At 47.1% G+C, this 24,124-nt stretch overlaps 1 protein-coding gene across 3 annotated transcripts in view; it reads left to right on the top strand.

The window, feature by feature from the left end:
• Positions 1-24,124, top strand: part of AMBRA1 (autophagy and beclin 1 regulator 1) — a 186,276-nt gene that overhangs the window by 40,515 nt on the left and 121,637 nt on the right. For all 3 annotated transcript variants that reach the window (XM_068161498.1, XM_068161500.1, XM_068161501.1), the window contains one exon: positions 14,756-14,935. In XM_068161498.1, coding sequence (XP_068017599.1) covers positions 14,756-14,935 — 180 coding nt within the window. The remainder of the gene's footprint in view (positions 1-14,755; positions 14,936-24,124) is intronic.

Here is a 24,124-nt window from a genome sequence, read left to right as displayed (position 1 = left end):
GGCCATGGGAATGTGCTGCCCAGGGAGGTGGTGGAGTCACCATCCCTGGAGGTGTTCAAGAGGGGATTGGACATGGCACTTGGTGCCATGGTCTAGTAGTCATGAGGTGTTGGGTGACAGGTTGGACTTGATGATCTTTGAGGTCTTTTCCAACCTTATTGATTCTATGCTGTTCGATCTGGGAGAAAAGAGGAGGAGCATGAAATTACCGTTGAAGTAATAAGCATAGGGATTCCTGAAATCATTTAGGATGGAGAAGATTAGGTAAGAAGCAGGTCCAACAGTAAATGAGAAGATATCAAATGTGACACCTCAGAGGAATATAGAAAACCCAAACAGTCCATTTAAGATGAAGGAAGAATGCAGTAAAGGCAGTTAGGAGCTGGTGTGAGCAGATAACATGCCTGGGAGAATGGAATGTCTCCGTGAATGTATCTGTGACAGAGAAGATGTAACCAGGACGTTAGGGATGCTCAAGAACAAAACTCAGCCAATTTCTGAGAGTCGTGAATCATTGACATTAGACATAGAAACACCTGTAGTGCTGCTTGATCTCCAGGAGAGGTGGGCGTGCTTCAGAGGACAGACATGGCAGAGGTAGCAGGAATGGAAAGGAGTGATCTTTGTGGTTTCGACTTAGTGTACTAAGAAAGCAACAGATGGGATGCTGTGACCCAGAGACTCTGTCAGAAGGAATGATAGAATCGTGAACAGCAAGCAGCTTTGGAAGCTTTCAAAGAATAAATTGTGACAGATAAGACTTTTTTTTTTTCTTTCAGATGGCTTTAATAAAGCTATGAATGAGGAAAATTCAGTACGTGTGAAATAGATCTGATTTAGCCTCTGGGGGGAACTGCGGTGGGTTGAAACTACCTCCCAACTAATTGGAGAGAATTACCCCCCCAAAATAAAATTGCCAGGCCAGCTCAGTTGATGGAAGCAAATGAGACTGTTATTTACAAGCAAAACTACAGTCTAGAAATAGGAAATACAATAGATGTGTACAAAATGCACAACATTTACAAGTTAGAAACAACACAAGAACCCCCCCTGGACAGAACCAGGGGGCTGACACAGTCTCAAGCTATGCCAGGGGAGGTTTAGGCTAGATGTTAGGAAGAAACTCTTCATAGAAATAGTGATTGGCCATTGGAATGGGCTGCCCAGGGAGGTGGTGGAGTCACCATCACTGGAGGTGGTTAGGAAGAGACTTGATGGGGTGCTTGGTGCCATGGTTTAATTGATTAGATAGTGTTGGATGATCGGTTGGACTCAATGATCTCAAAGGTCTCTTCCAGCCTGTTCTATTCTGTTCTATTCTGTTCTCCAACCCCCAACAAGGGAAAGAGAAAGAGGAGAAAAGCAGAGTAGCTTGTTAATACTTAGCCACAAGAAGAATGCAGCCAAAGTCAGCAATAGCCAAGCAAAAGCTACCAGCTAGTATCAGCTGGAGCAGAATGCTGCTGAAGAGAGAGAACAGTTTATGCAGCTAACAGCTAACTTTTTGTTGTCAGACCAATGGGATTATTTAGACCTTCTTATTTTTCTTTTGTACCCACTGGTAATTTATTTACCTTCTATCACTTTCTACTCAAGATCTGTGGGAAATTTCCTAGGTGTCAGCCTAAAACTGCCACAGGAACCTCTAGCATAGCTGCATGGGATGAAGGCTACTAGGGTTTGTCATTGAGGACAGTTCAGGAATGCCATTGTAAGAAAATAATCTGAATTGCCTTAGTTGTGTCTTCATTTTAAAAAAATCTCATTATTTTTTGCATCATCAACAACAAAATCCTCATTTTACCGATCTGCATGACACAAAACTGGGGGAGTAAGGCTGCACTGCCATCCAGTGAGATCTGGAGAGCTGGGCAAAGGCAAACCTCAAGGGATTCAATAAGGACATGTGCAGTGTCCTGCATTTGGGGAGAAATAACTCTGGGCACCTGTTATAGATGACTCCAGGTAAAAGTTTTTGGTAACAGTTTTATTGGCACTAAAAGGTCTTAAAAAGGTAAGAAAAGGCAATAAAAGCAGTAAAAGGCAAGCAAAGCAGCACGCTGGGCTTGAGAGGGGACAAAACTCCATCTCCAGAGCAGCTTCACAATAGTTTTCTTCATCTTATAGAGTTACATCATCTACATAAACTTATGCTAAATAGAAGGTAGGCATATGATAATGAGTCTTAGAAAAGTATAGTATCAGCCAGGGTTGGAAGGGACCTCAAGGATCAGCTAGTTCCAACCCCCATGCCATGGGCAGGGACACCCCACACTAGATCAGCCTGGCCAGAGCCTCGTCCAGCCTGGTCTTAAACACCTCCAGGGACAGGGCCCCAACCACCTCCCTGGACAACCCATTCCAGGGCTTCACCACTCTCATGGTGAAGAACCTCCTCCTCACCTCCAGCCTGAATCTCCTTACCTCCAGCTTCATTCCATTCCCCCTAGTCCTATCACTACCTGAGATCCTGAGCAGTCCCTCCCCAGCCTTCTTGTAGACCCCCTTCAGATACTGGAAGGCCACAATGAGGTCACCTCGGAGCTTTCTCTTCTGCAGACTGAACAGCCCCAACTCCTTCAGTCTGTCCTCATAGGAGAGGTGTTCCAGCCCTCTGAGCATCCTCGTGGCCCTTCTCTGGACACGCTCCAGCACCTCCACATCCCTCTTGTAATAGGGGCTCCAGAACTGGAGGCAGTACTCCAGGTGGGGTCTCACCAGGTCTGAGTAGAGGGGGAGAATCACCTCCCTTGACCTGCTGGCCACACTTCTCCTGATGCAGCCCAGGATCTGATTGGCTTTGCGGGCTGCAAGTGCACATTGAGAGCTCATGTTGAGCTTCTCATCCACCAGCACCCCCAAGTCTCTCTCCTCTGGGCTGCTTTCCAGCCAGTCACTGCCCAGCCTGGATTTGTGCCTGGGATTGCCTCAACCCAGACGCAGGACCCTGCCCTTGGTCTTGTTGAACCTCATGAGGTTGGCTTGTGCCCACCTCTCCAGCCTGTCCAGGTCCCTCTGGATGGCCTCCCTTCCCTCCAGCGTGTCTGCTGCACCACACAGCTTGGTGTCATCAGCAAACCTGCTGAGGGTGCACTCAATGCCACTGTCCATGGCACCCACAAAGATGTTGAACAAGCCTGGTCCCAGGACTGATCCCTGAGGGACTCCACTTGTCCCTGGCCTCCACTGGGACATGGAGCCATTGACAGCCACTCTTTGGGTGCGGCCATCAAGCCAGTTCCTTATCCATCCAGTGGTCACCCATCAAACCCATGTGTCACCAGGCTGGAGACCAGGATGTGGTGTGGGACAGTGTCAAAGGCTTTGCTCAGGTCCAGGGAAACGACAGCAGTTGCTGGGCAAATCCCTGCTCCCATGCACTCTGCGTGATAAGGGTCAAAGTATCCACTTGCATGCCTGCTCAGTAGTCCAGGCTTCTTATCTAAAGAAAACAAATTCTCAGTTCTTCTCCTCAGCCTTGGTGTCTCCAATTAGCCAAACACAGTGTCTCTGTTTAAGTCTGTGAAATATGCAACTCCCCCTTTGTCCTCAAAACAGGCTTCTGCAAGCTCCTGACCCCCAGTCCCAGTGCAGTCTGAATTCTCCACCTTTAACACAAATCACAGAATCACCAGTATATTCATAACAGCACCTATACAGATTAGAGGTCATCCTGCTGGAAAGCAGCTCTGTGGAGAAAGGCCTTGGAGTCCTAGTGGACAGCAAAGTTATCCATGGGGCAGCAATGTGCCCTTGGGGCTGAGAGGGTGCATTAACAAAAGTGTTCAGTGCATCTAGAGAGGTTCTTCTCCCCCTCTATGTTGCCCTGGTGAGACCACACCTGCAATACTGTGCCCAGTTTTGGGCTCCCCAGTTCAAGAGAGACAGGGATCTACTGGAGAGAGTCCAATGGAAAGCTGTGAGGATGATGAAGGGACTTGAACATCTCTCCTATGGAGAAAGTCTGAGTGATCTGAGGCTGTTCAGTCTTGAGAAGGCTGAGGGGATATTATTCATGTCTATCTGAGGCGTGGGTGTCAAGATGAAGGTGCCAGTCTCTTTTTGGTGATGCCTGGTGGTAGGACAAGGAACAGCAGGTACAAGCTAGAGCACAGCAGGCTCCACCTCAACACAAGGAGAGACTTCTTTACGCTGGGGGTGACTGAGCACTTGGACAGGCTGCCCAGTGTGGTTGTCGAGACTCCTTTTCTGGAGACTTTAAAACCTGCCTGGATGAGTTGCTGTGCAGCCTGCCCTAGGTGATCCTGCTTTGGCAGAGCCGTTGGATTTGATCTCTGGAGGTCCCTTTCACCCCCTAACATTCTGTGAGTCTGTGGTTTTTATACAGATGATACTTGAAGTAGAAGTCCTGAAAGGGAAGGCTATGTTGTAAACTGGCCACGTGGTGTAATTATGCTGGTAAATAACTCCTTGCTAACTATTTGTTGATCATGCTTTGTAGAGGTGAAATCTTATGGTAGGCTTTTCTCCCATGACAGTGAAGAAAGCTGCTTTGTAAAGATCATTCTAAGGCTGAGAAATGATGTCAGTAAAACTGTTTGCAGTGAGGTGGAGTGTGCTAAGCTACATGTAAGATCGTTGGGAAACCAACCTAGGTAACTGCAGAAGGTCTTGGCAACTGCATGTCAGAATGATGCTGATGAATGCAAAAGCTTTCTAAATGGCAATTGATTGAACAACAGGAAAGGAGATTGGTTTACCTGGGTAGGTGAAAAGGATAGTTTACAAATGTTCCTGAAAGGCATTACTGCATTTGGGTCAAGTTAGGAATGCCAGGAGCTGCTAAGTGGTTGGAAGGGACTACTCCTTATTCCTTATTTCTGGAATGCATAATCCAAAGCAGGCAGTTCTGTTGAGCAGGGACTGTAAGAACTGATCCTGGGACCTCTCTTTTTTAAAAGAAAGGCAGGAGGTTCTGCCTAGGTTGCTCAATCTGTTTGTCAGGGTTTTTCTGAACATGAGCCAGCAGTGTGCCCAGGTGGCCAAGAAGGCCAGTGGCATCCTGGCTTGCCTCAAGAATAGTGTGGCCAGCAGGAGCAGGGAAGTCATTGTGCCCCTGTACTCAGCACTGGTTAGGTCACATCTTGAGTTCTGTGTCCAGTTCTGGGCCCCTCAGTTTAAGAAGGACATCGAGACACTTGAATGTGTCCAGAGAAGGGCAACGAGGCTGGGGAGAGGCCTTGAGCACAGCCCTGTGAGGAGAGGCTGAGGGAGCTGGGATTGTTTAGCCTGGAGAAGAGGAGGCTCAGAGGAGACCTCATTGCTCTCTACAACTACCTGAAGAGAGGTTGTAGCCAGGAAGGGGTTGGTCTCTTTTCCCAGGCAACCAGCACCAGAACAGGAGGACACAGTCTCAAGCTGTGCCAGGGGAAGTTTAGGCTGGAGGTGAGGAGAAAGTTCTTCAAAGAGAGAGTTGTTAGCCATTGGAATGTGCTGCCCAGGGAGGTGGTGGAGTCCCCATCCCTGGAGGTGTTCAAGAGGGGATTGGACGTGGCACTTGGTGCCATGGTTTAGTCATGGAGTCTTTGGTGACAGGTTGGACTCGATCTTTGAGGTCTCTTCCAACCTTGGTGATTCTGTGATTCTGGTGAAGCTCAGCAAAATGTATGGGAAGGGATCAATGTCTGAGACATTCCCTAGCATGGCAGTGCTGTCCAAAAATACTGTTCTGCTTGACTGCATTTTTGAAATGATGCTCACAGATTGCATTGGGTTGGAAGGGACTCTCAAAGGTCATCTTGTTCAACCACCCTGCAGTGAACAGAGACGTCTCCAAATAGCTCAGGCTGCCCAGGGCCACACTGAATGTGATCTTGAATGTCTCCAGGGCCCGAGGCGTAGCCCTGTGCAAATTGTTTCAGTATTTCACCACTCTCATTGCAAAGAACTTCCTCCTTGTATCCAACCGAAATCTACCAGGCACCGGTTTGGAACCCTTGTCTCTCAGCCTGTTACTACAAGCCCTTCTCAACAGTGCTTCCCCAGCCTTCCTGTGGGTCCCCTTCAGATACTAAAATGCAGCTCTAAGGTGTCCCCAGAACCTCCTCTGCCCCATGCTGAACAGCCCAAATTCTCACAACCTATCTTCATAGAATAGAATAGACCAGGTTGGAAGAGACCTTCAAGATCATCGTGTCCAACCCATCAACCAATCCAACACCACCCAAACAGCTAACCCATGGCACCAAGCACCCCAGCAAGTCTCCTCCTGAACACCTCCAGTGACGGTGACTCCACCACCTCCCTGGGCAGCACATTCCAATGGGCAATCACTCTCTCTGTATAGAACTTCTTCCTAACCTCCAGCCTAAACCTCCCCTGGCACAGCTTGCAACTCTGTCCTCTTGTTCTGGTGCTGGTTGCCTGGGAGAAGAGACCAACCTCTGCCTGTCTACAACCTCCCTTCAGGTAGTTGTAGAGAGCAATAAGGTCACCCCTGAGCCTCCTCTTCTCCAGGCTAAGCAACCCCAGCTCCCTCAGTCTCTCCTCACAGGGCTGTGTTCCAAACCCCTCACCAACTTTGTTGCTCTTCTCTGGACTCGTTCCAGCAAGTCAACATCCTTCGAAACTGAGGGGCCCAGAACTGGACACAGGACTCAAGGTGTGGCCTAACCAGTGCAGTGTACAGGGGCAGAATGACCTCCCTGCTCCTGCTGGCCACACTGTTTCTGATGCAGGCCAGGATGCCACTGGCCTTCTTGGCTGCCTGGGCACACTGCAGGCTCATGTTCAGCCTGCCATCAACCAGCACCCCCAGGTCCCTCTCTGCCTGGCTGCTCTCAGCCACTCTGACCCCAGCCTGTAGCACTTCATGGGGTTGCTGTGGCCAATGTGCAGAACCTGGCACTTGGATGTGTTCAATCTCATGTTGTTGGACTCTGCCCATCTGTCCAGCCTGTCGAGGTCCCTCTGCAGAGCCTCTCTACCCTCCAGCAGATCAACTCCTGCCCCCAGCTTGGTGTCATCAGCAAATTTACTGATGACTGACTCAATGCCCTCATCCAGATCATCAATGAAGATGTTAAAGAGCACAGGGCCCAGCACTGATCCCTGGGGCACACCACTGGTGCCTGGCCGCCAGCTGGCTGTGGCACCATTCACCACCACTCTCTGGGCTCAGCCTCCAGCCAGTTCCTAATCCAATGCAGTGCACTCCCATCCAAGCCTTGGGCTGACAGCTTGGCCAGGAGTTTGCTGTGGGGGACAGTGTCAAAGGCCTTGTTGAGGTCCAGGTAGACTACATCCACAGTCTGCCCCACATCCACCAGGCAGTCACCTGATCATAGAAGGAGATCAGGTTGGTCAGGCAGGACCTGCCCTTCCTAAATCCATGCTGGCTGGGCCTGATCCCTTGGCCATCCTGTAAGTGCTGTGTGATTGCACTCAAGATGACCTGTTCCATAATCCATAATAGCAGAAGTGCTCCAGCCCTTTGATTGTGATGATTTTCATGTGCCAGTTAAAGACTGTTTGTTTTCCTTTGCATGTGGTAGAAACTGTGGTAGCTTGGATTGGCAAGGAGCTTTGGAGGGAAGTTCAGTGTGGAAACTTCTTTGAAGAGGGTTAATTGTTCCAGGAAATGTTAGAGGTTCATAGATGCATAACCAGCACAAGCTGGGTGTTTGAGTGCAGCAAGATTATAGAGCCCTCCTCAATAAACCTTATGATGTGCTAGTCTAGTGGGATCTCTTTTAAGTTTCCCTTCAACTTATTATTTATCATAGAATTATAGAATCAATAAGGTTGGAAGAGACCTCAAAGATCATCAAGTCCAACCTGTCACCCAACACCTCATGACTAGACCATGGCACCAAGTGCCACATCCAATCCCCTCTTGAGCACCTCCAGGGATGGGGACTCCACCACCTCCCTGGGCAGCACATTCCAATGGCCAACAACTCTCTCAGTGAAGAACTTTCTCCTCACCTCCAGCCTAAACTTCCCCTGGCACAGCTTGAGATTGTGTCCTCTTGTTCTGGTGCTGGTTGCCTGGGAAAAGAGACCAGCCCCCGCCTGGCTACAACCACCCTTCAGGTAGTTGTAGAGAGCAATGAGGTCTCCTCTGAGCCTCCTCTTCTCCAGGCTAAGCAACCCCAGCTCCCTCAGCCTCTCCTCACAGGGCTGTGCTCCAGACCTCTCCCCAGCCTTGTTGCCCTTCTCTGGACACATTCAAGAGTCTCAATGTCCTTCTTAAACTGAGGGGTGAAACTGGGGATGTGATTCAAAGGAGCATTAGTGCATTTTGAGGGTTTTGGTGTAGCAGCATTATGGAAAGTTATGACTTTCATATGTTCTTAAATAACAGTGTGGAACAGTGAAACAAAAGTGAAATACACATCTATATATATCTGTGTGTGGATGTGTTCTTAATATATATTAAAATTATCTATGTATATATAGATATAAATTACAAAAACTCCTTAAGACCAAGCTGTCTCTGATGGAGGTTTTTGGGTGTTTGGCTTTTTTTAACCACATGGTCTGAAGAATTTATTTCTGGGTGTGTTTTGTGTTAGTTTTGTTCCTGCATCATGGCCTTCCAGTATCTGAAGGGGGCCTGCAAGAAGGCTGGGGAGTGACTGCTCAGGATCTCAGGTAGTGATAGGACTAGGGGGAATGGAATGAAGCTGGAGGTGGGGAGATTCAGGCTGGATGTGAGGAGGAAGTTCTTCCCCATGAGAGTGGTGAAGCCCTGGAATGGGTTGTCCAGGGAGGTGGTTGGGGCCCTGTCCCTGGAGGTGTTTAAGCCCAGGCTGGATGAGGCTCTGGCCAGGCTGATCTAGTGTGGGGTGTCCCTGCCCATGGCAGAGGGGTTGGAACTAGCTGATCCTTGTGGTCCCTTCCAACCCTGACTGATACTATGCTTCTATGATCTCCTGTCTGCAGTGGTGCTGTATAGGAATAACCTAGACCAGGGGTGAGGCAGAGAGGAAACTTTTTTGAGGTTCCCTCAGGTTTGGAATTAATTTTTTGAGTAGACCACAGCAGTCCTTCCCTTCAGCCTTGTTGCAGCTTGGCTGCTCTGTCGTTCTCCACAGCTTCTATATGTTCTGAGCTCTGAAATCAATCTGCAGAGGAACCTAAACTCTTGCTAAAGATCAACTTTTGTTTATTTAAGTATTCAAAAAGATGCTCCCAGGCTGCATTTCATGGAATCATAGAATCAATAAGGTTGGAAAAGACCTCAGAGATCAAGTCCAACCTGTCACCCAACACCTCATGACTAACTAAAGGATGGTGACTCCACCACTTCCCTGGGCAGCACATTCCAATGGCTAACAACTCTCTCTGTGAAGAACTTTATCCTCATCTCCAGTCTAAACCTCCCTTGCTGCAGCTTGAGACTGTGTCCCCTTGTTCTGGTGCTGATTGCTTGAGAGAAGAGACCAACTCCCTACTGGCTACAGCCCCCCTTCAGGTAGTTGTAGAGAGCAATGAGGTCACCCCTGAGCCTCCTCTTCTCCAGGCCAAACAACCCCAGCTCCCTCAGCCTCTCCTCACAGGGCTGTGCTCAAGGCCTCTCCACAGCCTTGTTGCCCTTCTCTGGAAGCGTTCAAGTGTCTCAATGTCCTTCTTAAACTGAGGGGCTCAGAACTGGACACAGGACTCAAGGTGTGGCCTAACCAATGCAGAGTACAGGGCACAATGACTTCCCTGCTCCTGCTGGCCACACTATTCTTCATGCATGCCAGGATGCCATTGGCCTTCTTGGCCACCTGGGCACACTGCTGGCTCATGTTTAGGTGGCTGTCAGTCAGGAGATTGTGATTGTTTTTTAATGTACTTCCTCAGAAGATACTAAAATGGAGAACAGTGAAGAGAAGTGACATTGTGATACTGTGAAGCAGCCTTTGTGTAGAAATGTTGGTGTTGTCCATAAATAAATACAGCCAGCTGCTTTAGATGCCTGGCTCCAGCTGTGGATACTGCTGTGTAGTAGCTCGCTCTTGAGCATTTTGTGATGCCCTTTGGAGCAAGATACTTGAACCTTACTAATGCTAGCAAAATGTTTCCATTCCTCAGTTCCACTTCTTGCTGGCCAGCCAGCAGCACTGTGTGCCTGGAGAATGCGCTGCTCAGTGACGTGGCTGTTGGATGAGGCAGAAGCTCTTCAGTCCCAGATTTTGCACTGCAGCAATTCTCCCACTCAGTGCCTTGCTCTGTGGTGGTCATGTGTGGCAGCATAGCCTCTCCTCCTCTGAACCATCTGCTCCAGTAAATGGGGTCCAGTCACTTCAGAGACAAGGTTAATTTAGCTGCTGTGCTGTTGTCAAATCCAGCATACTGTCCTGTGGGCACAAACTTGGTATAAGAATTACTGGATAATCTCTGCCCGTGTTTTGCTGCTGTTTTATTAGAAGCACAGGTGAGAAATTAAGGGACTGGGCAGTCTGCTGTGGTTGGTATGTGTTCAGCCAGTCACTTTGGTCAGGGGCTGATTTGCAGATGTGTTAAATAGATGAATGAAGAGATTTATTCAAGGCTAATCAGTATTTCTTTGCTGCTTTGCAGCCTTCTCCTCCCTCCAGGACAGCTAAGTCTTTTATGCTGGCTCTCGGCTCTAGTGAGGATTTGTGTAATAGCTTATTCCAAAGGCAGAGACAGCCTGCCCCCTCCCCCCATCCATCCTCCTTCTCTGCAGGCACTCATTTGTAAAGACTGATTTTTGTAGCCTATTGCTTTGCATATGTTTCTTCCCTGCCCTTCTGTGTCTTATCCCTCACACCTGTATCAGACTTCAGCTTCTGGTCTTTTCTTCTGAACTTTTTTCACAGTTTCTCCAGCCTACATACCATGTGCTGTCAGGAAGCTGTCTGGCATCTCATCATCCATTCTGGCCAGTCTTTATTACCTGGTCTTTCTTGTAACAAGCATTGTTATGTTGCTTTCTTGTGATGTGCTGCATAGTTTGGGAAGGCTAAATGTCTGCAAAACTCATTTGTCCTATTCTCCTGTAAGACTCTTCTTTGGTGTGATAGTAGCAAAGGAAAAAGTGCAGTGATTACAGTTCTGAATTGCTGAGACTACTGTTCATGTCTTCCAGCACTGCTTTGTTTCCATGTTCTCCTCTTTATCTTTGTGCACATACATTGCCTTAGACTTACTTTTAGGCAGACACAGAGACTTTGGCTTATAGAAAAGACCAAAGAGGAGAGCAGTTTCTTGTTCAAGTGCTGTGCTGAAATAGTGTTTTTATACTTGGCCTATTAAGTCTTCAGGGGAATAGAGAGAAGTGCTGTGTTTGTACAGCAAAGCCTGCTCTGTTATATAAGCATGAACAGCTTTACTTCATCAAACAGTGCTTAAAAGGTCCAGGAGGAATCCAAAACAAACTGAGTGTGTGGTTCCCCTTACCCTTTTGTTGCTTATTGACTCAGTTTTTAGACTCCAGAGCCTGTAGTCTGTCTGCTAAACAGCCTGGTAGGGTATAGGAAGTGATGTTGGGAGAGACACTCTTGTATCTGCATGAGTTCAAATTACAGTCTCACAGTATCGCCAAGGTTGGAAGAGACCTCGAGGATCATCGAGTCCAACCTGTCACCACAGACCTCATGAGTAAACCATGGCACCAAGTGCCATGTCCAGTCTCCTCTTGAACACCTCCAGGGATGGTGACTCCACCACCTCCCTGGGCAGCACATTCCAATGATGAATGACTCACTTGGTGAAGAACTTTCTCCTCACCTCCAGCCTAAACTTCCCCTGGTGCAGCTTGAGACTGTGTCCTCTTGTTCTGGTGCTGGTTGCCTGGGAGAAGAGACCAACCCCTTCCTGGCTACAACCACCTTTCAGGTAGTTGTAGAGGGCAGTGAGGTCACCCCTGAGCCTCCTCTTCTCCAGGCTAAACAATCCCAGCTCCCTCAGCCTCTCCTCACAGGACTGTGCTCAAGGCCTCTCCCCAGCCTTGTTGCCCTTCTCTGGACACCTTCAAGTGTCTCAATGTCCTTCTTAAACCGAGGGACCCAGAACTGAACACCAGCACTCAAGGTGTGGCCTAACCAATGCAGAGTACAGGGCACAATGACCTCCCTGCTCCTGCTGGCCACACTATTCCTAATGCAGGCCAGGATGCCATTGGCCTTTTTGGCCACCTGGGCACACTGCTGGCTCATGTTTATGCGGCTGTTGATCAGCACCCCCACGTCCCTCTCTGTTTGGCAGCTATTCAGCCACTCTGACCCCAGCCTGTAGCTCTGCCTGGGGTTGTTGTGGCCAAAATGCAGCACCCGGCACTTGGACTTGTTGAATGCCATCCCATTGGATTCTGCCCATCTGTCCAGTTGGTCGATGTCCCTCTGCAGAGCCTTTCTACCCTCTAACTGACCAACATCTGCTCCTAACTTGGTGTCATCTGCAAACTTGCTGATGACTGACTCAATCCCCTCATCCAGATCATCAATGAAGATGTTAAAGAGGATGGGGCCCAGCACTGATCCCTGGGGGACGCCACTGGTGACTGGTCGCCAGCTGGATGTGGGGCCATTCACCACCAAATTCCTTCCTTCTTGCCACCTTTTGCTCATATGCTCTGAATGTATGGTGGGATAGGAGATTGAATGGGTGTCTGCAGTCAAAGCTACAGTAATCCAGTCTATCTCTTGAAGAATGAGTACATTTTCTTTTGTGCTGCTCTGGGGAGCATTCTCTACGAATGCCCTTGAATGGAGTGTTCCATTGAAATACAAGTTGAGAGAGAGCAGCAGAGAGCTTTGTCAGACCTGCTCTGATTGTTTGCTGTTGTGGCTATGAAACTGATCTGTGTAGAAGGAAAGTCTTGTTCCCAGTACATTTCCAATAGAATCAGCACCTCTCTGGAAGGGAGGGGGGGAAAAAGTGGATTTATACCAATAATCCTTTTATCACAAAAGATTAGAGAGTTCTGTGTTTGTCACTGGTTGTAGCATAACACAAGGAAACTGTGTGGTGTTGGTAACTCTGAAGTTAAATGTGTCCTTAGGAGTCTTCTTTATCATAGTATCAGAGTATCATTCAGGGTTGGAAGGGACCACAAGGATCAGCTAGTTCCAACCCCCCTGCCATGGGCAGGGACACTCCACACTAGATCAGCCTGGCCAGAGCCTCATCCAGCCTGGGCTTAAACACCTCCAGGGACAGGGCCTTGACCACCTTCCTGGACAACCCATTCCAGGGCTTCACCACTCTCATGGTAAAGAACCTCCTCCTCACGTCCAGCCTGAATCTCCCCACCTCCAGCTTCATTCCATTCCCCCTAGTCCTATCACTGCCTGAGATCCTGAGAAGTCCTTCCCCAGCCTTCCTGTAGGCCCCCTTCAGATACTGGAAGGCCACAATGAGGTCACCTGGGAGCCTTCTCTTCTCCAGACTGAACAGCCCCAACTCCTTCAGTCTGTCCTCACAGGAGAGGTGCTCCAGCCCTCTGATCATCCTTGTGGCCCTTCTCTGGACACCTTCCAGCACCTGATAGTGAGGTCCACTGTAAAAGGAATTTAGTTTGAAACTGTTCTGAAGATGGGTAGCATTCCTGTGAGGCAGCCAGGCCACCTCTCTATGATTGCAAATGAGAATATTTTAATCTCTAGAGTATCCCTTGGAATTCACTGTTCATTGAAGGGCTTTGGTTTATTTTACTTTGTTTAAAGCTGTTCACACTTACAGATTAAAAATTAGGACTGCCTTCCCCCATTATCAGTCCCTTTCCCATGGTGCCTTCGCAGGAAATTTGATTGTGTTTTCGTGACCCTGGGAAGTATCTGTCTGGCAACTTGAATAAAAAAGAACAAAATTAAACACATGTATGGGATGGGCAGGCAGGGAGGCTGCTGGAACTTAAGGGTATAGACCTCTTGATGTTTTGTTTACTTGAGGGAGTTGTCATGTCCTCTCCTCCCCTCAAATTAGAGTTTGAGTCCAATCCAAATAGGGCTGAAGTTATTATTGAAGTATCTGAGGAGTCTGGACTTAAGTACTGACTCACTGTGTCTCAAAGCATGTGCCAGGAGCTGTGGATGTATGCAGAGCAGGAGAAAAATTTTGCCTGTCTAAGGTCTCAAGGAAGTTTGCAGTACTGGAGCCTCATAACTGATGCAAAGGGCAGGCTATGTATGAAAGAGAATTAAGAGTTAATTGCAGAGGAAGGCTTTTCTTTCAGGAGGGCTGCAGAGCTTTTAATGCTCCTCCTAACCTTCATCTAGTGGATTTAATGGAATTGCTGCAGTATGAAATCCCTACCATTTGGATCACAAAGTAGTTAAAGCTGTTAAACCTTTGGGTTTTTTTTTTCTCCTACTCAATACCTATGGTGCTCCATAAGTACCCTTAGAACAGCAGCACCTTCAGCAGTTATTTGAACACTGCTGATGTTCAGCATTGCAAACAGAGTTTGAATTGGGAGTGGGCTTGATTCTTACCAGGGAGGCTTGCTGGGGTGAGTTGTGTGAACTGGTAATAAATGAAACAGTGAGCTCCACGGAGTCCCACGGAACACACTTCTCTCTTCTGTGGATGAGCTTTTTGTCCATAGGTACTGTGCAGTGCTTTTGTTTGCACTACAAGGGAATCATGTGGGAGTGCAGTGTATAAAGGGAAAATGACTTCTTGCTTGCTTGCTTGCTTTATTTACTCATGGATGAAATGCAGACAGCCAGCTTTGTGGTAGGCTGCTGCTGCCCTGGCACTTGGAACTCAGAAGGAAAATTGGGACTGGCTGCCATCCTATACTTGTGTAATGAGTGTCTATCTCCCTCTTGCTCAGGTTGTCTCCTGCTGCATATTATGCTCAGAGGATGATCCAGTACCTCTCCCGGAGGGACAGTATTCGGCAGCGCTCTATGCGGTACCAACAAAACCGTCTCCGCTCTTCCTCCTCCTCTTCCACTTCAGAGAACTCCAGCCCAGCTGTGGAAGGAAATGAGCTGGAATTTGACGATTTTGAGTAAGTGTACACCCCACCTTGCACTCTTGCTTGAGTCTGTCGTCAACACAAGGCTGCTTTGTGGCTTCCTGCTGTTTGCCAATCAAACTTGCTGGAGCGTGTCCAGAGAAGGGCAACCAAGTTGGTGAGGGGCTTGGAACACAAGCCCTATGAGGAGAGACTGAGGGAGCTGGGGTTGCTTAGCCTGAAGAAGAGGAGACTCGGGGGTGACCTTCTTGCTCTCTACAACTACCTGAAGGGAGGTTGTAGACAGGCAGATGTTGGTCTCTTCTCCCAGGCAACTAGCACCAGAACAAGAGAACACAGTCTCAGGCTGTGCCAGGGGAGGTTTAGGCTGGAGGTTAGGAAGAAGTTCTACACAGTGAGAGTGATTGCCCATTGGAATGGGCTGCCCGGGGAGGTGGTGGAGTCGCCGTCATTGGAGGTGTTTAGGAAGAGACTTGATGGGGTGCTTGGTGCCATGGTTTAGTTAATTAGTGTTAGACTTGATGAGGTGACCTAATTGTGGCCTTCCAGTATCTGAAGGGGGCCTACAGGAAGGCTGGGGAGGGACTTCTCAGGATCTCAGGTAGTGATAGGACTAGGGGGAATGGAATGAAGCTGGAGGTGGGGAGATTCAGGCTTGAGGTGAGGAGGAAGTTCTTCCCCATGAGAGTGGTGAAGCCCTGGAATGGGTTGTCCAGGGAGGTGGTCAAGGCCCCGTCCCTGGAGGTGTTTAAGCCCAGGCTGGATGAGGCTCTGGCCAGGCTGATCTAGTGTGGGGTTTCCCTGCCCATGGCAGGGGGGTTGGAAGGCAGAGGTTGGTCTCTTCTCCCAGCCAACCAGCACAGGAACAAGAGGACACAGTCTCAGGCTGTGCCAGGGGAGATTTAGGCTGGAGGTTAGGAAGAAGTTCTACACAGAGAGAGTGATTGCCCATTGGAATGGGCTGCCCAAGGAGGTGGTGGAGTCACCATCACTGGAGGTGTTCAGGAAGAGACTTTACAGGGTGCTTGGTGCCATGGTTTAGTTGATTAGGTGGTGTTGGATGATAGGTTGGACACGATGTTCTTGAAGGTCTCTTCCAATCTGGTCTGTTCTGGTTCAGTTCTGTTCTGTTCGCACTTGAGGCTTTCTGAAGGGATCCGGTTAAGGTAGGTCACTGAGCCAAGAATTAGAGCAGCGATTGCTACAAATAGGTCTTGTCATTTCTCTTATGAAAATTAAGGGTGCTTTAGGCTACCTGCAGCATATCTGGCTGTCTCAACCAGATTTAAAGGATTGGTTAAATGGAAAGAAAGGGGAATCTTTCTCCTGTGGAACAGATGGGGAGCCAAGAGTTTGAAAGCCTTCAAATCTTGAGAGAGAACAGGACCCACAAAGAGGCTTTGCAGGATTTGGTTCTTTGGTCTAAGGCTGTGGGAGACAGCAAAGTGTGTTCTGTTACTTTTGCTTGCTATATCTAGAGAACTTTGTCAAATTAGCTGGAGTACCCACAATATTTTTTTGAGTACTTGATGATTGTGAGCTGTGAAGGCTTAGTTTCCTTTAAGGGCAGCCAATGGCCTTATGCAAAAGTTAGGAATGACTGCATTCAGACCTTAGAGCACTTCTATAAGCCACGGTATTTTCTTTGGAGCGGTTCTCCTGACAAAGTTTTTGAAGTCTGCTCTCCAGCATCTGCTTTTGGCCTTGTGGTGATGCCTGTTGTAATCCCAGTAAACAAATCATTGTAAGCCCTTTCCAATAAACTGAAATACAGTAATGGTTTGTTTAGGTGGCAGGCATACCAGAAACTCTTGAATTCAGATTAAAGCCTTATGTTAACAGAAAAGAAAAGATGACCTTTCTAGGCTGTCTTCAGAGATTTCCTTTTTAAATAGAAGGCTTTCCCTGGGCACTTTAAACATTTTGCTAATATTTTCCTCCCTTTGTGCCTGTTACGATTCAAACATACAATGATTCTGAGCATGGGCATGGAATAGTCCACAATGGTGGTGTCATAGGGAGGTGTGTTTGACAGAAGCTGCGAACTCCTCAAGAATCTGGACTCTTTTTTTGTTGCTGCTGCCAGTAGAGGATGCTGTCAACTTTGCTAGTAGCATAACTTTGGTGTTCACTTGCTGCAGTGGCACATAGTTGAGTTGGCGTGTTGTTAAAGCTCCGTGTCTTTCCCATCAGGGTGAAGTCCCCTTTTGAAGGACACTGATAACACTAGCCATTCCCAGAAAAGCAAAATATTGCTCCCTTTCTGACATTTTAAGTGGTGGTAGACTTTTTTTTTTCCCCCTTTAGAATGTTGTTCTCTGAAGCTGTCATTTCATGCTCCAGCAATTAAATATTCTGAAGTACAGGGTGAGTGAGTGTCTTCCCCTGTCATTGTGGCCTTGTTTGTGTCAGATGTAAATGAGGGGAAATAATGCATAAGAGTCACTGCCTACTAGATCCTCCCAAGCAGCTTTGTGGTTTGGAAGAGCAGAAATGCAGAGGGTGTTGGGCCCATTTTGTGAGCCAGGTGCACTGCGAGCGTAGACCTTAATATTTCCATTATTCCATTTTCATTTGTGTAGGGTGTCTTGTTCTGCTGGGAAAATAAAAGATGGTAAAAGTTCTTCATTCACAGAGCCAGGCAAATGCCTGCAGAGAGGTGTGTTCCCCTGCAGATAATGTTCACACAGTAAGAGCACCCAGTCAGGGAAGCAATTCAATCAACCAAGCTAAGGCTGTCTTTCATTTCACACTGAGCAAAAAGAAGTGTTTATTCCTTACTGTGCAGTGGCTGAAGCTGTTGGTTGAATATTTCACATTGAATTCTGGTCTGTGAGTTCAAGTCATGCTGTCTTTTTCCTTCTCTGCTTCATTATTTCTCTTGGCTGATTAGAGGGAGATGCTTTATGGGGGTCCCTAGAGCTGGAACTTTTCTTATGGCTCATTTGATTTCTTCTGCTGACACTTCATAATCAAATCTCTTATACAAAGCTTTTGCTTTTGAATCCTGTATCCCTCCTTTGCTTGCTCACCTGAGAGGAGCTGAATATTACTTTGTGTCTGTCTGTCTTGCCCTGATGTAGATGCTCTGGCTTTCCTGCTTCTCTGGATCTCATGTAGGGTAGGGAGTTGCTGATGTCTAGCTGCCTGCAGCTCATCCAGGGATTTTACTTTCTAATGTAAAAGCTGTAGCAAATTGCTTTTCTGCTTTGTCTTTCTAAAGTGCTTAATGTAATTGGTAAATATATTCCCTTTCATTTTCCCAGAGATCAGGAGAAATAAGTAAGAGGCATTAAACACCAATTGGTTTTACAGTGCAGAGAGCTCTGGGCAAGGAGCAAGCTCTTGTGCTTGTACAGCGTGCCTGGGAGTAAAGTCTTCCTCAGTTCTTGGCTTCTGTTAGGTTCTGAGTGTTTGGTGTGTTTTTTTTTTTGTTTGTTTGTTTTCCCTCCTGAGATTTATTTTCTCTTTTCACCTTTGCTTACAGAATGAGCTAAAAAAAGGGAGCATAAAAACCCTGACCTCTGCAATGTTATGCCCTCTAAATTTAAGCTAAAACCTCTCCTCCTGTGTGTCAGTCTAATGGTGTCATTTTATCCATGCAGTTTCTCCAGATTCTAATTTGAATTCATTCATAAATGCATTTAGTTTGTGATAGCAGTAGCAGCAGTTTTGGTCTAAGAATTTGAGGCAGTGGGGTATTTGATTAGTAATATCCTTCTGTCACAGCAACTTTTACGGACAGGGGAGGAGGAGTGAGACACTCTACCTGTGTTATTTGGTCTGATGAGATGTTAGATCTCTACATGCACTGCCTGTGTTTAAGCTGTCACTGTTGTCATCTTACTGCTTATTGAATGCAGCTGACAACTGTAAACTTAGTCATGTCTGTGTGAAAGCATTTAATACAGTTTCTAATATATATATATATATGCACACAGATTGTAATACTAGGTTATTAACAGATAAATTGATGAGTGGGTTTTAAGGTTAGCTTTAGCAGAATCCTATGCTGAAAGGAAAAGTCTTCTTGTACTCTGGGATAAGAATCTCTAAATGGAGAATGATGCCACTTTAGTCTTCCAGCATAACTGGTATGAATAGGGTCTTTATAGACAAGTCATAGTTGTTGACCTTTGTAATTTCAGGGCCTTTCAGGGTCTTATGTTTGGATTACATGGTAAATTTAGATTTAGAGATAAACTGTCTTTTCTTTTGATGACTTCAAGTTGGAGTCTCTTCTAGAGCAGGTGACAAAATTAATAGCTGAGGGGCGAGCAACTGATGTCATTTACCTGGACCTGAGCAAAGCCTTCGACACTGTCCCGCACCACATCCTGGTCTCCAGCCTGGTGACACATGGGTTTGATGGGTGACCACTAGATGGATAAGGAACTGGCTTGATGGCTGCACCCAAAGAGTGGCTGTCAATGGCTCCATGTCCCAGTGGAGGCCAGGGACAAGCAGAGTCCCTCAGGGATCAGTCCTGGGACCTGTCTTGCCATGGACAGCGGCATTGAGTGCACCCTCAGCAAGTTTGCTGATGACACCAAGCTGTGTGGTGCAGCAGACAGGCTGGAGGGAAGGGAGGCCATCCAGAGGGACCTTGACAGGCTGGAGAGGTGGGCACAAGCCAACCTCATGAAGTTCAATAAGAGCAAGTGCAGGGTTCTGCATCTGGGTCGAGGCAATCCCAGGCACAAATCCAGGCTGGGCAGGGACTGGCTGGAAAGCAGCCCTGAGGAGAGAGACTTGGGGGTGCTGGTGGAGGAGAAGCTCAACATGAGCTCTCAATGTGCACTTGCAGCCTGCAAAGCCAATCAGATCCTGGGCTGCATCAGGAGAAGTGTGGCCAGCAGGTCAAGGGAGGTGATCCTCTCCCTCTACTCAGCCCTGGTGAGACCCCACCTGGAGTACTGCCTCCAGTTCTGGAGCCCCTACTACAAGAGGGATCTGGAGGTGCTGGAAGGTGTCCAGAGAAGGGCCACAAGGATGCTGAGAGGGCTGGAGCACCTCTCCTATGAGGACAGACTGAAGGAGTTGGGGCTGTTCAGTCTGCAGAAGAGAAGGCTCTGAGGTGACCTCATTGTGGCCTTCCAGTATCTGAAGGGGGCCTACAGGAAGGCTGGGGAGGGACTGCTCAGGATCTCAGGTAGTGATAGGACTAGGGGGAATGGAATGAAGCTGGAGGTGGGGAGATTCAGGCTGGAGGTGAGGAGGAGGTTCTTCCCCATGAGAGTGGTGAGACCCTGGAATGGGTTGTCCAGGGAGGTGGTCGAGGCCCTGTCCCTGGAGGTGTTTAAGCCCAGTCTGGATGAGGCTCTGGCCAGGCTGATCTAGTGTGGGGTGTCCCTGCCCATGGCAGGGGGGTTGGAACTAGCTGATCCTTGTGGTCCCTTCCAACTCTGAATGATACTATGATACTAGAGACTTCCTTTAGTCTAGAATAGCTCTGGATGCTGGAGACTGGGTGATGCTTCTAGGATTCTTCAGATAGCACAAGCTGGCTTTGTTTTATTTGGGGTTTTTTTAGGTGTAATTCTAAATCTGCCACTAAAATTGTAATGTGAAGATATTTCTGCAGATGAGTTCTTGCCATCAGTGTCCCTTTTGGTCTGCAGTAAGCATGGGAACAAATACAGATTTGGTTGTATGTCAAACTGAAGTGTAAATATCTAGGGCAGTGCACCAGCTTGGGGTCTGACAGCTGTGCTCAAATTCTTCTCTGCTGTTCTACAAAGGCTTTCAAGCCAAGGCTAAAGGTGTTGACTGTGGCTGACTCTTCTGTCAGCTTTTGAGAGTGGTCTGCCTGGTAGAATTTAGATGCAATGGAGCTTGAAGATTATTCTTCTAATATCTGCTGCTTTGTCCCTTTCTATCCTCTGCTCTTTCCTTCCTCCCAGGAGGATCTGTGCTGAGGTGGATTGACTCAGTTGTGCCATTGTCACACGCATGGAACTTGGACTCTTTATACAGCCAGTGTTGGTCTTTACTGCCCTCCTTCCCAGCTGTTCACTGGTTTTCAGGGCATTCTGACAACCTTCAACTTCTGCAAAAGAAACTCCTTCAAGTAGCAGCCAGGTTTTCTTGGCAGGAGAAAGAGGAGGTTGGAATGGCTAAAATCCCTGTTTCTTTCTGGAAGGCTTAGATGGGACAGTTTATCAGTTGCTGTCTTACTTGAGCAGATACGAATACTCTTCTTGGCAATTTGTTACTTGAGTTCAGATAAAAATATTAAAAGCAGAATTGCTGTTTGTGTACACAGCTGCCTTTGTTCTCTTCTTCCTACAGCCCTTTTATCTGGGGGTTTGATGCTGTTTCCTCCATTTCTTGGCTCATGTGGCTCTGTGTCATTGTTTCTGATGAAAATGAACCTTCTCAAAACTGGCTTTCAAAGCAGACCTGAGTTTTGTGGAACTTGATGATCATCTTCTGATGTTTTGGGGGTGGCTTTTTCCTCTGTTATAGGTTTCTGGAGCAGTTAGCATGGGGATGTTGCTTCCAGACACATGGCAATTTATGTTAATTATATTCATCATCTTAAACACAGTTGCAGGCTAAGAATGCTAACAAGTCCTGGATGAATGGGAATGATATTGAATCTACTCTTTGAACTTCATTTTTCAAGGATTAGTGAGAGTCTTAGCTTGGCTTGTGATCTACTCATAGTAGCCTGCAGCATCATTTCCCCCATTCTTTTCATCTTTAGCTTTTGTGGCAGTCTTTTATATTCCCCTTATCTTGGGCTTAATGTCTAATAATACTTCCTGGATGCAGTGACAGGCAGTGACTGTTTCCTTGGAGCAATGCTGCAGGATATTGCTACCTTCTCCAGCATAATGTTGTTTTACCAATAAGTCACATTCCAGCCAGGCAAGTGTCTTCATAGCAGGGTGGAGGAAAAAATGAGTGCCTTTTGAAAGATGACAGTTGCCAGAAAAGCTCGCATCATTCCATGCTCTTGGTTGCCTGGGCTTGTAGAAACAGTTTTGATGTCAGGATGGTACAGCTGAGGTTTTTCTGCTACTTAGGAACTTTGTTCATTGTTTACCTTTTGCTTTTTGGTGCCTGTGAAGCCTTTTAAGTCAGACTGGGTCACCTAGTAGGTGTTTCCTAGTGTGAGAGTGATTAGGAAGCAAGCTGTTAGCAATTTGTTGCTGGCCAAGTAGAGCAGGTAGTGTTTACCATTCTTCAGGCCTAACAGTTCAGCATTCTATTTGCAGTTATATCTTCATTTCTGTTTCCCTTGGAAGAGCAGTAGCATCCCAGTGCAATGTATTCCAAACAAATTGGCACTTACTGTTGGTGCTTACTATTACTTTGCTCTCTACAGCTACCTGAAAGGTGGTTGGAGCGAGGTGGGTGTTGGTCTCTTCCCCCTAGTAACAAGTGCTAGGACAAGAGGAAATGGCACCAGGGGAGGTTTAGACTGGGTGTCGGAGGAAACTTTTTCACTGGAAAGGTTCTCAGACATTTGGGTAGGCTGCTTAGGGAGGTGGTTGAATCCCCATCCTGGGAGGTGTGTATAAGACAGCTGGGGTGCTGAGGGGCATGGTTTAGCACCATGCTTAGTAGAGTTAGATAATGCTTGGACCCGATCTTAAAGGACTTTTCCAGCGGAAGCGATTCTCTGGCTCTATTGACACTTCATTCCAGTATTGAAGCCTGATGGGCCAGCTGATGGTATGTTTGCTCTACAAACTGTTCAGTCAGCACCAGTTGTGAAGTTTCCAAGTGATTAGAATTAATCATAGTGATGTTTTCCCTAGTTGGGCTTACGTTTGGCTGCATGTTTAAAAATGGCTAATTAAGAGGGGGGGGTCTCAAGGGAAGGGTAGTGGTAGTGCTGGAAGCCCTGGGTTTTTTGTTTGTTTGTTCTTGTAAAACACTGATTACTGTGGCTTCTTTAATACTCATGTACCAGGTCTTTAAATCTCATGTGCCATGGTTTCTGTTTTCTGATGATTCACTGTAACTATGGAGTGTATCAGTCGTCTTCTAAAGCGTGTCATCAATTTGTGAGCCCACCACACAGCGGAGTGATTACAATAGAGCCAACTGGATTCTGCACCTAGGTGAGAGTGCTTCATTCTGATTCCAAATCAGTCTGTTCTGCAGCAATTAATCCTTTGGCATTTAATGAGCCAGTGCTGCTGTTTCTCTTGACCAGGTGATAAATCCTCTCTTAGATGATGCTTCTCTGAAACACTTCATCTTCTGAAGTGACAGTTTTATTCTTGTAAATACATTTTTTTTTTTCCTGAACAGCCATCTAAGAGGTAATCAAGGATGGGAGTTTGTTTCCCTCTGGTCAGGAGAGCCATTAGTAACTCAGCAGTCTGCTGCTTTATAGGAAGTTTTAGCTGATAAATAGATAGAAGCTTTCTCTGGTATTCCTCTGAAAAAGCTGCTAGTGAAAGACTGGCATTTTAGCCTTTAAAAGAACAGGAAGATGGAAAGCCATTGTCTTGGGTGACTTACCTAACATCTCTAACATTGACTATACAAAGTAGCTGTGGAAAAAAATCAGTTCTTCCCTTTCCTGTCTCTCCAGCTGGGCAGCCTTGCTCTTTGCTGTTTCTCCAATATTTCTATTCTTCAATTCTCTTTGGTTTCCAGTATTTTTTCTGGGAGTTTGCACAATGGTCCTGATACTTCTAGTGCCAGGAAAAGCTTTTCATGAAGCAGATGCTGCTTTTTGATTAAGTTCTGTTTCTGATTGTCATCTTCTGTTCTGCAAGTGCTTCTCCTTCAGCAATTGTCATGTCCTTTGAAGATGAGTAGATAAATGTATATTTATGCCTTTCTTCTTTACCAGCTCATGCATATTAAGTCAGTGTTTCCTGGTTTCAGTGTCTATCTATACTTGTACCCTTTCTGGTAGGCCCAGTGCTCCTGATTTGCTTACATGTGTGTTCATGTGGGGAAGAAAATAAACTATTCAGAGAGGTCAGTATCGGAGCATTTCTCTTAAACATACGCCCTCTTTAGGTGGGATGCCTTTGTCCTCAGAGCCATAAGTAGGGTGGTCTCCTTCTCCTATGTTGAGCTTAAAATTTCTCCAAGAATAAACCAAACCAAACCAGGTTGGAAGAGACCTTCAAGATCATCGTGTCCAACCTATCAACCAATCCAACCCACCCAAACAGCTAACCCATGGCACCAAGCACCCCATCAAGTCTCCTCCTGAACAGCTCCAATGACGGCGACTCCACCACCTCC

This window comes from Melanerpes formicivorus, unplaced genomic scaffold (assembly GCF_026170545.1).
Source record: "Melanerpes formicivorus ecotype bairdi unplaced genomic scaffold, bMelFor1.0.p_v2 SCAF_58, whole genome shotgun sequence".
Lineage (NCBI taxonomy): Eukaryota > Metazoa > Chordata > Aves > Piciformes > Picidae > Melanerpes > Melanerpes formicivorus.
This window is presented reverse-complemented; position numbering and strand designations above follow the sequence as displayed.